Source organism: Lemur catta, chromosome 12 (assembly GCF_020740605.2).
Source record: "Lemur catta isolate mLemCat1 chromosome 12, mLemCat1.pri, whole genome shotgun sequence".
In the NCBI taxonomy this organism is placed as follows: domain Eukaryota; kingdom Metazoa; phylum Chordata; class Mammalia; order Primates; family Lemuridae; genus Lemur; species Lemur catta.
In genome coordinates, this window is record NC_059139.1 from 47,338,437 (window position 1) to 47,354,508 (window position 16,072).

Consider the following 16,072-nt stretch of genomic DNA (forward strand, 5'->3'; position numbering starts at 1 on the left):
TTCTTTCAGGTTATTGTCTGTTTTCACTTGAAATATATATCCCCTGAATTAAAAAAAAAAATGCGCTTTTCAGTCACAAAGTACCTACCATCATTTCTGCTAAGGGAACAAATCCAATAACAACTTTGTTGTCCTGGCGGGTCTGGATTTCCTGAATGTTTCCTCTTCTTTGTGCCAGGTCTGCCAGGACAGGGCTGAGATAATCTTTAGTTACTGTAATCTCGAGATTCATCAGAGGCTCTAAAACTTGCTTATTAGCTTTCTTCAGAGCCTAAGGAAATTAAAGAATGTTAATGCTTCTTTCATAAGCTAGGGCTCTAGCAAAAACACATAAGCTTGCTTTAATGCTAACATTTATAAATCATCAAGAATTTTCATGCATGATAACTGTAGATCTCTTGTATGCTGTATGTTGCAAGGGGGTATTTAGTAAAGCTTTTTTATATATAGCACCTGTGAACATGTGGCTAGAGTCAAGGAAAATATTCTTCCCCTTTCAAAGATTTGCTTCTTCATATTTAAACTTCGTATTTCTGTCCCTGATGTCTATAGGTACAGTCCATGTTGCATAGGACAATGAGGGAAATAAAGGGGAGAGCTTTAAAAAACTTTAACACAATAAAGTAGTCGAAACACCTTATTTAAAATAAACTCTCTTGTATACAAAGGCCAAGACCATGTACATAAAGAATATGGAAACTGAAAATGTCTTTTGGAATAAAATGGAGGAGGAAAAAGGTAAAAATTAATAGGAAAAATGCTACAACTAAGAAAAGCATTACATTCTGTGTAACTGAATAGGACAAACTGTGCTCATGGAACTGTTCTTAGTCCTCTTTGATAATCTTTTCCCTTGGTAATACTGTCTAATTGCAGAGTTCAAACTTATGCGGCTTCCTCAAAAACTTTAAATCCTGTCCAGCCCACAGTCTGAGTGCTACTCCATTGGCCTGCTTTGGGATAGTGTTGGAATATCCTATAGCTCTCCAATAGGCCCCAACCTGAGCTCATCATTTTCTTTTCCAAATACTCTGCTCTTCTCCATTCCTGTTCAGTTCATTTGGATGTGCAACTTTCACTTCCTTTCCCCCAAGTAAGCTGTAAAAGTTCCATTCCTAGTGCTGGCATCCTACTTCAGACCTAACCCATGTCCTAGACTATCTCTTCCTTACCCTAATCCCTCCGCTACTGATTATACTTCCCTCTTTAAAAACTTTTATTCTCCACTGGTCTCAGAACAAAGTTGAAAACTCTTTAATGTAGTTTTTAAAGGTTTCTCTACATTCTGACCCCATTTTACTTTTCCAACACTACGCTACTACAGCCAAAGCAACTTTATCTGTCTGCAATGTCCCCTACCATGCCCAAATCCTCCAAAATCATCAGAGCTCAAATATTAATTTCTAAGAATCCTCCCCAATTTCCTACTTCCCAGCTTTGACGGTACTCTGCCAGTTTTATCTCATACTTTTAGTGGTTGGCTAAATTTAATTCCCTCACTAAATCACATGCTCCTTGATGTAGAGAAAAATATAATCATCCTATTTGTGTTCTCAGTGCCTAGTGAAGTATATAAGCACAACATGAATGACTCAATATACGAAGCACTAGTTACTAACCTCTCATAAGCAGAGAAGGAGCTTCCCCAAATCTTAGACCTCAAAGCTTCCCCTTGAAGCTTAACAAGGGTAGCAGTACTTCCATTAGGAGTATTTTAAAGTAATGAATTATAACTAAAGACTAAATGTAAGCCCCCATAAAATTCTTGTTCTCTAGAATAGTCTTATTAAAAAGGTTAAACAACTCAGAAATACTTGATCTTATTTTTAGAATCTTACATTTTGAAGGACAAACCAATATACTGGGTCTGGCAGTTAGTTTGGAAACATTAGATCATTTTTTGGATTACCATTATTTGAATATTAAAATCAATTTCAAGAGAAACTTTACTTGAAGGTGAATGTTCTCAACAATATGTCTACTTTGGAGGTAACATTTCTAACTACATTCTAAGGTGAATAATATTTATTTTTTCAAAACAGGTTTTTCTAATCAAACTTTTCAAGAAGTATGAATTTAAACTCATATGAAAGATACTGGGCCTTAAGTCAGGGGCTTGCAGTATTTAAATTAACTTTATAATTAATCACATTAATTATGAATTCAAATAAAACTATAGAAAAATCAGGTCTCAAACAGTCCAAGTATTAGAAAATGGTTAGAAAGGGAAGTGTTATAATGCAAAATCAATCACCTACAAAACTGGGGTAATTCAACACTGAGAAGAATGCATGGGCTCAGCATCCAGCACACCACACTCCTGGGAGTTAATCCAGCTCTGCTAGGTCACTGAGGCAGGAAGCAGAGGGTCCATGACACTCAAGGACATCCCCCTGCCCCAGATAACCGCCCCAAGACCACACTGCTTGATGCTTTCAGAAGGGAAAATGCTTACCCTGATCTGTTATTCAGTGAGACTTACCTGGTTTCAATGGTCCTTGACTAAAGCAATCATTTGAATAAACATGAAATCCAAAGTTGGAACCAATATTAGATTTTCAATGGCCTTTAGATTAGTCCATCTTGAGCCAAGTTAACCCCAGATCTGTCCTCTACTCAAACCTACCAACCTTGTCTCTAATGGCCGTGTGTCTGGGATGGGGAAAGCAGAGATGCCACTAAAGAAACTTGCCTCTTTCCTAAAATCAGAGGATATTTCAATAGCAATCAGCGTTACACAGTCATTTTTAAGATCCTCTTTCAAATAAAAATCTGGTGATTAAGAAATCAAAGAGTGTCCATAAGAACTCCTGTTGACCACAAGCCTCAGGAGGCAAAGACACAAGTTGAAGCTCTGTAGGCATGGCTGTCTGCAAGATCAGTGGTAGTATACTCCATAGAGTTGCCATAAAGCCGTAAGGATTAGGATAGTTCTATACCTTTTGTACACATCTTGAGACACAGGCTGAAATCATAGTTGTGGAGGTACCAGGATGAATTATCAGGGAATGTAAAGTAATTGCCACATCTTGCATCGGGGATCCAAGCAATGGTCCTAGGCAAGGGAAAAAAATTGTACTATGACTACTCAATATATAGTGAGGAGTAACTGAGAAGTGCAAAGAAAGAGGGAGAAAACACTATCAAAATTATGAAAAAGACTGCAACGATATGTCATAGAAGGAGTGATTAAATAACTGAGTGGGAAGCTAATACTTCCTCTAAAAGCGTACCTTACCTTGAAGGCACACACTATGAATTCCATTTTCAATGGCCTCTTGGGAGACCTTTAAAAGGTCTTCACCAACACTTTCAGCATACTCGATCACTGGCATAACAGACGATGTTTCAGTTGGCCTTGTTTCCACTTCAACAGTCACGAGATGCCGTTTGTCTCCTAAAGTTCTATCTAGGGTATCTGTAAACAAACAAATGGAATACACCTCAGAGATTTGTTCTGAAAAGGTATCAAGGTGCTACAATCAACAAGCTAAAGATACAGTGAGAGAGAATATTAATAATGGCACTAAATACAGTATAAAACAGAGTAAAGAGCTCTACCAACAAAGCATCTGCTTCCAAGTTTATCAATGTTAAAAACCTGCTCTGAAAAAAAAAAAAAAAACCTGCTCTGTATCACCTAATACTGTTTCAATGTTAACATGTGTTGGGGCACACGATACGAAGATGATACTTTTAAACTTTTCAAAATGTATCTTACGCGATTGAAGTCCTTTCAATTATAAAAGTACACAAGTTTAGCTAATGAAAACTAAAAGGTTTTTAAATACTGCCAACCCACAAACTGTTACATTTCATATATTCTTCCAGTAATATTTTAAGCACTTAATGTTTACAATTTATTTTCCAAAAACCAAGTAAAATGGTTTTTGAAAACAGTATCTCTTATTTGCTAACAACCAATAGCTGTTACCAATCTCCAATATTTTACTAAAATAAAACTGTTATATTTATGTTGAGTGGCCATGTAACACAGTCACTCATGGCCTTCATTCAAAACTAAGAGTTAATTATGGTCTACAAATCTTCATAATTCCTTTTAAAGTTCACTTTTACATTATATTTTATATTTAAAAATACATGTATAAGCTAAATATATGTATATAAATACACAAAAGCTTCCATGAGCATCCATGAAACCTAAAACTATTAAACATTAGGGTACTACCAATATCTAGAAGCCTCCTGAAGCAACTACTCTCATACTTACTCTCATGGTTTTCCTTTGAGTTATATCACATATGCACATATCCCTAAACAATAGTTTACTTCTGCTTCGTTTGGAATTTGTTATTACACCATATTTATTCCGCAACTTCCTTCTTTTGTTCCATATGTTTGTGTGAGTCATCTGGGCTATTTTCTGACTCCAGCCCACCTCCTTGACATCTAATAGTCAGCGCTTGGCATTCCACTATGAGGAAGAACTCTCCCTCTTCTTCCCCAGTTATTTATCTTTGTATTATCAATACAGACTCATGAATTCCTATTTTTTTCCTCTATGGTCTATAATTATCGTACTTAATTATCTCAGTGTTCAAATTAATCCAGATTTGGCAATGGAGTTTCTTCAAGCTAGTTCCTGTGTCCTTATATGCCCTCCCAATCATTTCTTTTAGCATTTCTTGCCTTTCCCAAGACATTAGTAACTGAACACTGCTTTAAGCAATTAAACAGAGAGAGAGAGAGAGAGAGAGAGTGAGACAAAGAGAGACAGAGAAATAAACAAAAACAGCAAGTCCTAAAAGTTCTATTTTTTTACCTGTGGCACGAACCGAGTTTAGGATGGTCTCTCGGTATGCTATCTGGAGAGGACCTAGATAGGTCTCCAGTCCATACTCCCTCTTGATTCGATCATGAATAATTTCAATATGTAATTCCCCCATACCACATAGGACAGTCTGGTTACAAGAGGAAGAAAATAAAACAAAAAATATGGAAAAATTACATGTATTGCAAAACAGTATACAAAGGTATGATGTTAATATGTATTTAAGATACTTTTCATTAATTACACACTGAGTTTCCTTTGCAATTTTTTTTAGGAGTCCTCTAATGTCAAAACACTGTTTTTTACTTTTCTGACTGGAATGATAAATCAATTAAAAGTAAATTACCTGGCTATTCATTCTCCTTCCATAATAGTTGAATTATCTGCTGGGTAAGTGGCATCTAGCTAGGACTATACTTCCCAACCACAAAGCTAAGTTCCAGCCAATGCAAGATGAGTATAATTGATGTTGGCAACTTCTGGGTTGTGCCTATAAGAAAACCCTTTTCTTAACCAAAATGTAGGCAACTGTCTTGACACGTGGATAAGTGCTAAAGCTTCTGAATGGAAGGAATAACGTTTTCCCAAAACATTTCCCAACCACACGGACATCTCCCAAGCATCCTGGGTGCCTACAGCTTTGTAAACAGTCAGAAACCTCTAGACTAGCTTGAACCTTTATGTGAGAGAAACTTTTACCTATTTTGAACTAATGTTTTTTGCAGTCCTTGTTAGAACAGCCAAATCTGCATCAAAACCAATTAAGACATGTATTTCTTTTTAGTAAGTGGTTATACCTAAAGAAGGTCTTTTAATGAGAGGGAACATAATGCAAGGTGTCTACATTTGATCCATCTTATTCATATGCCACCTGATAGAGTGAAGAGTTAACTTTACCCAAATAGAGATCTGGCCTTTGCTCTTGGCCACTGGGAGCAGATTTCTAGGCCCTAGATTATCCTCCCTGATAAAAGTGTCTGTTTGCCTCATGGCTTTGTCCACCAGGTAGTCTAACAATGTGATTTATGATGTAGGCTTTTTAACATACCATGTTAGCTCTGACTTCCAGAGAAACTGGAGACTCAAGATATTAGCCTGAACCTCTGGGAGGGGCTAGAGACTAAAGGTCAACCACACAGGCAGTGTATGATTAAGCCCCAATAAAAACTCTAGACACCAAAGGCTCGGGTGAGCTTCCGTGGTTGGCAATACTCTGCCAGGAGGGTAATTATGTCCCTTCTGGATGAAGGAAGTTTTGCAAATGTTTAGAACCCTCCCAGACTTTGCCCTATGCGTCTCTTCCTTTGGCTGATTCTAATTTATATCCTTTTGCTTTAATAAAACTGTAATCATAAATTTAAAAACAAATAATCACTTGGTATAGGATTGCTATAAAGTTAAAAAGTGAACTAGTTGAGAAAAAAGCAAGTTTGTAGAACAATACAAACAGAATGACTTATTAACATATATCCTGTCCATATGTATTTGCAAAAAATATGCTGTACTGTATAACAGCACAGCAGAACAGATGTTTGGGAAAAAAAGTATGGAAGGCTATTCACCAAGTTTTCACAGTGGTTACCTATGCAGGATAGGATTGAGGGACAGTTACTTTGTACACTTGTATATTATTTGCTATTAAAAGGAAAACATAGTGCCATTTTTAAAATAAAAGTTTCTTTAAAAGCTTCTGTTCTAATTACTGTTTTTATAGCCTTCAAGATCAACTAAACTAAATTACTACTTCATTTGGCTGGCATTTTGGAAAAATAAAGTACTCCATATTTTCCAGATTAACTAAGTCACTTTATCCTTTTTAAAGACAAATTTATTATCTTTTAAAGAAACTATTTCTAACATCTCGATAAACTTTACCCCACCCTCCTAAAAAGAGGATGCAGAATGTAATCTTTTCTTGAATCAAGAACATTTGTTCTTCTACTGTGCTATATTATACAGCACAATTCTGTACCTATTTTATTATTTTATTTTTTAGCAATAGGGTCTTACTCTGTAACCCAGGCTAGAGTACAGTGGCACAACCATAGCTCACTGCAGCCTCAAACTCCTGGGCTCAAGCAATCCTCCTGCCTCAGCTTCCTGAGTAACTAGGACTACAGGCATGCACCACCACACCCAGCAAATTTATTTATTTATTTTGAAGAGAGGAGGTCTCACTATGTTGCCCAGGCTGGTCTCAACCTCCTGGCCTCAAGTGATCCTTCCGCCTCAGCCTCTGGAAATGCTGAGATTATAGGCATGAGCCATGCCCAGCGCGCAACTACTTTGGAACTCTATTTAGATTGTAATCTATCCCTACTCTCCTATTTTAGGCATGCTATTGTCATTAAAAGCACCTTCCAATCCTTCCTCTAGTAATGCTTCTACAAGCCTTAGCATAAGAGGCTCCAGGCTTTGTGTTGGGGTTGAAATTTATTTCAAAATTTCACAAAAAGCTATCTTCTGGAAGGTCACAATGTTAGGGAATAGTTTATATATGTGAACTGTAATTACATTAGGGAATTAAGAAGAATTTGTTTATTTGGGTTTGACAGTCAACATAAAAACCAGAAATTTATAAGAAAATCAAAAGAGAAACCCTTTTCTTTCAGGGGCACAGACCAATCAATGTTTTAGATATATGCCCATGTGTGTGTATGGCACGCACACGCACACACACAGACACACACAAACAGGCTACCACAGAAAGGATTCTAGGGTTAAGTAATAATATACCTACTTGTCCAGAGTCAGGATCTACCCTCACTTTTAAACTTGGATCTTCACGCTGAAGGCATTTCAATGCATGATCCAAATCTGTGAGATAAACAACTGTTATCTTGGTATTTCATTATTTAAATAACTTACTATATGTTCTAGTGGGGAAAATAGATGAACACACAAACAAATTTTAAAAAAGAAAATTTCAAACAACCATAAATGTTGTAGTAGAGAATAAAACAAGGTGATATAATAGTGATGGGAGGCTACTTTGACACTGGGTGATCTGGGAAGGCCTCTCTAAGATAATTTACCTGCGGCCTTGGGGCTACATGTGGCCTTCTAGATCCTTGAGTGTGGCCTTTTGACTGAATAATAAAGGGATTTGTTCTGTGAAGTCTGGATGCGGCCAAGTGCAACTTTGATGCACTTGGGCAGCTAGATTCATCATTACCTGATCCTTCTCCACTAGAGTCAAGACTATATCTAGCTCACGCCTGTAATCCTAGCACTTTGGGAGCCCAAGACAGGAGGATCACTTGAGGTCAGGAGTTTGAGACCAGCCTGAGCTAAGAGTGAGACCCAGTCTCTACAAAAAATACAAAAATTAGCTGAGTGTGGTGGCACTGTGCCTGTAGTCCCAGCCACTTGGGAGGCTGAGGCAGGAGGATTGCTTGTGCCCAGGAGTTTGAGGTTACAGTGAGCTACGATGGCACCAGAGTGAGACTCTGTCTCAAAAAAAAAAAAAAAAAAAAAAAAAGAAGAACTGCTGCAAAACAAATGCTGTTCCTTCCCCAACTGGACAAGAAAAGACCCAGTTTCCTTCAGTAACCTTGGGGCTGTCTTGTATCTGCACTCAGATTTCTTTCATGTGAACTCCATCTGGGAAAATAAGGAACTGGAACCCCTACTTGGCTAGGGATCTCCCTCCTCCTTTCCCACTCAGTTCTCAGGAAAACATGGGGAGGCAATAAAGGTTGCTTTTGTTTTTCCATAATCTGTGAGTCCAACTTGTCTGCAAGGGAAAAGAAAAGGCTTCTCATGTCACCTCTAGAACTACAAGGTTTGTCCTTAAATAGACTAATATAGGAATTTAGTGAGAGACTCATACTGTGGTGATGCTTGAGCTGAGACCTAAAGAAAGAATAAACATTTTCCAGGCAAACAAGTTCAGGGGATACCATTATAATGCAGGAAAGAACAAATGAAAAGAAACAGCAATGCAAAAAGAGCACAGCATCTACAGGAAATCAAAACTACTTTACTGTGGAAGCGCAAGGTGTGGGTAGTTACTCTAGTTTTAAATTTGTTTGGGTGAAACAAGAAGGTTCAAAAGGAAAGAGGAAGTTTCAAGAAATGAGGCCAGGCAAGAGGGCTTGTGGCAAAGACTGCCGGTAGCCTTCTACTCTACGCTGCTGCGGCTTCCTTAAAATGCTGTTTTTACCAGACTCCCTTGCAACTGGGTAGCCCTATATGTCAGTGCTGGCCAATGACATATGACAAATCTTAAGAAGGAAAGGGGTACACCTGCTTCCTCCCCATTACTCCTTTCTGCTGTCATGAACTCCAAGGTGACGCCCAAAGCTCCAGGAGCCATTATAGGGCTATACACTCAGAGAGGCAGGGCAGAAAGACTGGAGCCTGAGTTCTTGATAACACTGTGGTGCCACTCTTTTGGCTACCAGTTCTTCTTTTATAAGAGAGAAGAAAACTTTTGTTTTATTAAAACAATTGTTACTTGGGGGGTTTCCTATGTAACCAAATCTAATTGGAAATGATATAACTGGACTCATGGGCTTTATATACCACACTAAAGAGTTTGGGTTTGTGCTATATGTAATGAGAAGCCACTGAAGAATTCTGAGCTAATATACTAAAGAACAAAGTATATAATTCTCTAAAGGTCAAACAATATTAGTCATAGTATATAAATATCTTCACTGAGTTCTAGAAGGTGAGCTAGAAAACAAAGTAAAATAGCATTTTTATACATGGTGAAGAGAAACTGAATTGATTATACTGTCTAATATACCAGAAAAGCAGTTCTAAGGCCAATTACTTAGAATCCCATAGATAGCCCTATAAGAATGAGAGTAAGGAAAAATATGAGAAAATGGCAAAAAGAAAAAAAATGAAGGCATTCAAAAAAGTCAAACACCTTACATAAAAAACTAGACAAACCATAATAAATTCAGATAAAATTTAACTCAATCACATAAATCTTTTGAGGTATATTATAACTATTTGATATAAATTATCAGAGCACTAATTAGTTGATACACCAAGACTGTTTATACCTGGCTGCTTAGCCACTGATGGAGGTTCTATGGTACAGAAGAAAACAGGTTCTGGAATCTCCACACCAGCCAATAAAATTTTCTCTGCTGCATTGCTTTGTTTATGCTTCTTTTCTCCTTCCCTTTCGGCTCTACGAGCTGCAGCTAATGTGCTGGACTTGGATGAGACAATGGTGTCTCCAGTGACAGTCTGCAAGAAAACAAGATGACTTGGAATAAAACAGGCTCTTGGCAAGCACTCATCCTCCACCAAGAACTACAAGATAAGAAAAATTTTAATGTGGCATTTTCTTTTCATCAGGAACTTAAAAGAGAAATTCACAAAGCTTATTATAACTTTGTATTAATATAAGTTAATTTAACTTGTATAAGCATTCTATCCAAAATACTGCTATACTGTTACACTAAATTTTAACAATAAAATACACACACATCCAAAATTTGTTTGGCAAAACAATGTACCTTCCTAAATTTCCAATCATGATGAGACAGATTAGGTGTACATTATAGTGTTTTACCACCCATTAGAATTTATTACTATTTTTTTTCTTTTGAGACAGTGTCTTGCTCCATCACCCCGGATAGAGTGCAGTGGTGTGATCACAGGTCACTGCAACCTCAAACTCCTGGGCTCAAGCAATCTTCTTGCCTCAGCCTCCCAAGTAGCTGGGACTACAGGCATGCACCATGACACCTGGCTAATTTTTCTATTTTTGGTAGAGACAGGGTCTTGCTCTTGGTTCAGGCTGGTCTCAAACTCCTGAGCTCAAAAGCAATCCTCCCACCCCAGCCTTCCAGAGTGCCAGGATTAGAGGCATGAGCCACCTCGCCGAGCAAGAATTTATTACTATTTTACAGAAAATCCTCTATTAACTAAAATATACAATTAAGCAGAATACCCTTGAACATGCAGAATTGCTGGCTTCTGTGTAGAGCCCAGTTATTTTTTAAAACTAGAAATTCACTTTTAAACTTTTATATGATAAAGTTCTGTGCCAATTTCCTTCTCTATGAAAACATCCTACTGAAGCAACAGTTCAAACATATTTGTACAGCTTCTTCAAATATGTACAAGGAACTCCCGCCTTCAGGTAGAAAGAGGGGACATTTCAATGCCAGAAGTCCAGTAACCAGACTATGGGAATTTTCTACTAAAGGATCTTGAAATTTGCAATTAACCATGAAGAATTAAAATGTTAAAAGTAACAATGTTTATCCTAAATGCCAAATGTATCAAAGTTTAATGAGAAAACTGTATTTGACTTATCCATATAAATGAAATATCCTTAGTTTTAACCCACCAAAAATAGACAGGGCATCAAGTATTTTCATCCATTCTTCCCGCAATATCTATGGAGTGCCTACTATGTGCAAGCACTGATCTAGGGACTAAGGATAGAGCAGTGAACAAGACACAAAAATCCTGACCTTCATTGACAAAATATCTTTAGTTATTACGTGATCAGTTATAAGTCTAGATTAAATTTTCTGCAATGATCAAGACAGGAAAAAACCCAGTGGGAATAAAACAATATTTTATATAAACTTAAAACACATATATGTATCCATAAATAGTATATTATTTTACTTGGATTTGAACTTTATATGAATATAATCCATCTTGTCTGTGGTCTTCCGTAATTTACTTTTCTTTCTAGTAAATGTATGAGATTCAACCATGCTCATGAATATGCCACAATATTCATTATTCCACTATTGATAGATATTTGGATTGTATATGGGAATTACTTCCTGAAGAAATCATTTGGTCACTTACGTGTTTAAGGCCAACAGTCAAAGCAATGTTACCAGCAGTCAGTGAAGGTATTTCTATATGTTGGTCAGCAAATGGCAACAGCAGACGACTTATTCTCTCCCTGTAAAACCATGGTTTATATTAGTAAAAGTGTTTTAAAAGAAATGAGTGCAGTTTCAGAAAATAACCTAAGCTTCTACTTACGTGCAGTCTCTATTAATATTATGGATGGCTAAATGGGATTTTATCATGCCTGAGTAAATGCGCATAAAAACCAGTGGTCCTCGCTGCTTATCATGGAGAACTTTAAATGCCAGTGCACATAAGTCACCCTTATACCACTTCCTATAAAATAAAGGAGACATTCCAGAAAGTTCTGTAAAATATACTTCCCATATATCTATACAGATCAGATCAGAAAATCATTGCAGAAACTTAACCTTAATGTCCTCCAAATATCCCTCACATCTTCTAATAGAGCTACTCAGGGCCATTAAATAATGTCACTACTATGTAACACTGTTCCTCCATTGACTAAATTATTCAATGGAGATCTTACCATTAATTCCTCAAAACTAAAAGAAACAGATCCTCTTCCATATATTACCTCTATCTGCAAATAATTTCATTGCCAAAAAGTCTCTCCTCAAAATTTATACCTGGGAACATTACACCCCTTCTTAAGAAACCTGCACAGAGTGAACAAACAGGTACTTTCCAATTATAGCTTTCACTTTCTCCTCCCACTTTCTGTCCAGTTGCATAACCATAAAAATCTACACTAAAAATTTGAACTTGTTTACAAAGCCAACATTCTAAAAAGAATGTTGTTCTTAAATCAGTATTCACTGATAGGTTAGAAAGTTTGAATTTTCCTGAAATTGTCAAATTTTGTGCATAGGTGCATCTTTCTGAGGAGAGGCTCCATATTTCCATGAGTTTCAAATGAGGCCATGACTAAAAGTAGGTTAAATACTTATTATAGAACTTCTCCAATCTTACCCTAAATCCCTCTGATTTTTTACCTTAGCAAATACTAATATAGAAAGCTTACTATATACTAGGCACTGTTTCTTGTGCTTTACAAACTTATTCCTTTTTTTAAACCTTTTTTAAAATTAAAAAAAATCTTTTTTCACTCTCTGTTTAAATCAGAATAAACTCATTTAATTCTTACACAACCCCATGAATAGGGGTTGTTATAAGATGTTAACAATTTGGAGATGTTAAGCAATTTGGAAGAGCTAGGATTTAAACTCAACAGTACAAAGTCTGTGCTCACAATCACTTTACCATGATGCTTCCCCAATTTAGAAATATGAAAAGTTATTAGTCATAGTTAACAGAATTAAAGTCTACTTCTCTGCCATTTTGTACATGCTCACTCAGTTATAGAGCATTTATTAACTTAAGTACAAAGCTGTTAGTAACAACAGGAGTAAAACGGTGACCTTTCCTTATAGGAACAAAGTATTTTGAGCTTATGAAAAATCCTGAAATTTAGATGAATATATCTACAGAACATTTAACAAACATCCCCAAGATACCTTTTTTTTTTTTAAGAGAGTCAACATTTACACTTTTACACAGTGAAAAGCCATACCCTCTTAGCTCCACCCGTAAACATGGCAGGTTACAAGACAAAATGAAAAATGTCCTTTCAAGTAAAAAATGACTACAGCTCTATATTATATCATTTGCAATAATACTCTTCACCATTGTTACTCAAAAATGGTGATTTAACTACTTTTCATGAAACAAAGCCTCCTATTTGCCTACTTATTTCTTCAAGGCTATAGGATTTTAATCTATGTTACTGCATACTTACAGAAATTCATAATTACGCTCTTCAGGTGAAGGTAAGTACATAGTAATAGCATCTAACAAGGGTTGTATGCCTTTGTTTTTCAGGGCACTTCCACATAGCACAGGCACTGCTGTCTGAGCCAGTGTTACTCTGTGTATTGCAGTCTGTAGCTACAAACCAGAAATATAAATGAGCATTTATTTTGTGTGCAATATGTTGGTCTCTGCCAGAATTCTCAAAATTAGAGGCCCCCTCTAACCACCCATGTAAAATACCACTCTTTACCATACTTCCATCATTCTCTATGGCTTTATTTTTTTTCTTTTTAACACTAATCACTACCTAGCATGTTACATATTTATTTATCAGTGTATTGTCTGTCTCACATTCTCTACAGGGGGTCCCTGTAGACATTCACATTTTCCCTATGTATGGTGACTTTTGGGACGTCCTGTAGAATGTAAAATCCACATGGGCATTACACAGTAAGTCTCATGAAAATACTATTAAATCCCCAGAAACTAGAAAAGTTCTTAAAATATAATAAGGCTCAAAAATATTTCTTGAATAAATAAATTAATATACTTGTAATTTAACCTTTATAGTTCAATAGAGAAACTGTCCAGAAGTAAAAATATATAAATTCTTCAAATGAATGAGATCCACATTAAACAAAATCAAAAGGAAAATGAGAAATCAAAGTAGAAAAAATTTTTAAAAGACCTCAAAAACTAAGAAAGGCTTTGGATGTGTTTTCAAGCTATTAATAAAAGAATTAGTAGGTCAATGCCACTTCCTACTATAAGTTCTTTGAAAACAGAAATCATGTTATGTGATGGTAACAAAACGTTTAATAAACATCACATTTAAACATTCAAATACTAAACAAAAAAATTCAAAAATGATGGCTTTTCATTCAAATGAAAAAAAATCAGTTTTTTCCCAGCTTCTAACTTCAAGTGGCTCAAAAGTATGCTTCAGCTCTTGTGTTTTTAATTCTTTCCATGAATAACAACAACTAAGTGAATTTGCTGGGCTCATCTTTGGCGCATTTTACAGATTACTGCTTAGAAACACGTTACTTTGTCAACTCTTATGTTTCATAAAGGAAAATAAACAATATATTTGCCAAATTCACGGGGGAGGGTGCCTATCAAAACAAAGCAATGAGTTTCTTGAAGAACTCTGCCATAATTCAATTACTGTCAGTATTTTACTTGCTGCTTCTTTGGCTTAATGTATGTCAAAAGAAAAGAAAAACAAAAGAATTATAAAGAGTTTCCATTAAAAATTAACACAAATTCAGAAAAAAATCTTTTGAGAAAAACGGTCATTGTAGTAATTAGAAAAACCAGTAAGGTTTGTTATGTATGTATGTATGTATGTATGTATTTATTTATTTATTTATTATTTATTTATTTATTTATTTGAGACAGAGTCTCACTCTGTTGCCCAGGCTAGAGTGAGTGCCGTGGCGTCAGCCTAGTTCACAGCAACCTCAAATTCCTGGGCTTAAGCGATCCTCCTGCCTCAGCCTCCCGAGTAGCTGGGACTACAGGCATGCACCACCATGCCCAGCTAATTTTTTCTATATATATTTAGTTGTCCATATAATTTCTTTCTATTTTTAGTAGAGACAGGGTCTCGCTCTTGCTCAGGCTGGTCTCGAACTCCTGAGCTCAAACGATCCACCCGTCTCGGCCTCCCAGGTGCTAGGATTACAAGCATAAGCCACCGCGCCCGGCCAAAACCAGTAAGTTTTAAATACAAACTTTCTATGATTTCCCTAAAATTCCTTAGAGAAATGATCAGAGTGAAGAGAAAAAGGCTGCAGAAAATGAGCAATTAACTGATCCTGAGTCAGTATGAGTAAAAAGAATTCAATTTCTAATTTTGTAAAGTATATCTGATTCAATACCCCAATGAGGAGCCTAAATAAATAAAATAAAGTATATCTGAAAATAGTAAATCACTGCAATTAAGTACCAATATTAGTAGTGATTTTACCTTAATATACTAATTTTTAAGGTAGCACTTTCTAATAGTATGCAAAGCTAAAAACACACACACAAAAGACAGAGAAATCCAACTACATCCAATTAGTATAATTTTGTCAAAGCAATTGAGTAATAAAATTTACCTTTTCAGCTGGTAGCAAATCAAAATTTTCACTAAATTCTCCCAAAACCAAGTCAGCAAATTCGTCATCCAAATCTGCAACCTATAAAGAAAGATTTTAGAGTTCTATAACTTGCATTTATTTTCACAACTATTAACTTGTCTAAATACTATAAATACTTAATATTCAAATATTTTGAGATGGCTACATGATCTACCTTATCCAGGCCAAGCAACTCTTCACACTCTATTTAGAGAGAAAAAGAAAAAAGTTTTTCTTTCAAAAGGAAACTGAAGATATACTATTCTGAGTTTCCTAGATTGATAGAAATCCTAATAAAGCATTTCAATAAAGTGCTATCTACTCAGAGCACTCAAAAGAAATGAAAGAAAACACAATTTATAAATGATGACAGTACATACAACAGGTTGCCATTTTTTAAGATAAATTTGGGGATTTTAGTTCATAAAAAAGGTTCATCTGGTATCCCTCTAATATATTCTGAATGTTCATCAGATATCCCAAGACAGTCAAATTACTAATGCTATTGTAATACTGCACTAAAGAAATACATTTAAGT

General features: G+C 35.9%; 1 protein-coding gene across 2 annotated transcripts in view; it reads right to left on the reverse strand.

Moving 5' to 3' along the window:
- The window catches only part of GFM2 (GTP dependent ribosome recycling factor mitochondrial 2), a 39,215-nt gene that overhangs the window by 985 nt on the left and 22,158 nt on the right, over nt 1–16,072 (reverse strand). Inside the window, exons 11-20 of one of the 2 annotated variants that reach the window (XM_045566396.1) lie at nt 15,514–15,594; nt 13,395–13,543; nt 11,771–11,911; nt 11,588–11,687; nt 9,811–10,000; nt 7,533–7,609; nt 4,784–4,922; nt 3,239–3,418; nt 2,940–3,055; nt 89–271 (exon numbers count right to left, since the gene is read on the reverse strand). In XM_045566396.1, coding sequence (XP_045422352.1) covers nt 89–271; nt 2,940–3,055; nt 3,239–3,418; nt 4,784–4,922; nt 7,533–7,609; nt 9,811–10,000; nt 11,588–11,687; nt 11,771–11,911; nt 13,395–13,543; nt 15,514–15,594 — 1,356 coding nt within the window. The remainder of the gene's footprint in view (nt 1–88; nt 272–2,939; nt 3,056–3,238; nt 3,419–4,783; nt 4,923–7,532; nt 7,610–9,810; nt 10,001–11,587; nt 11,688–11,770; nt 11,912–13,394; nt 13,544–15,513; nt 15,595–16,072) is intronic. The other variant, XM_045566397.1, reaches the window with a different exon arrangement.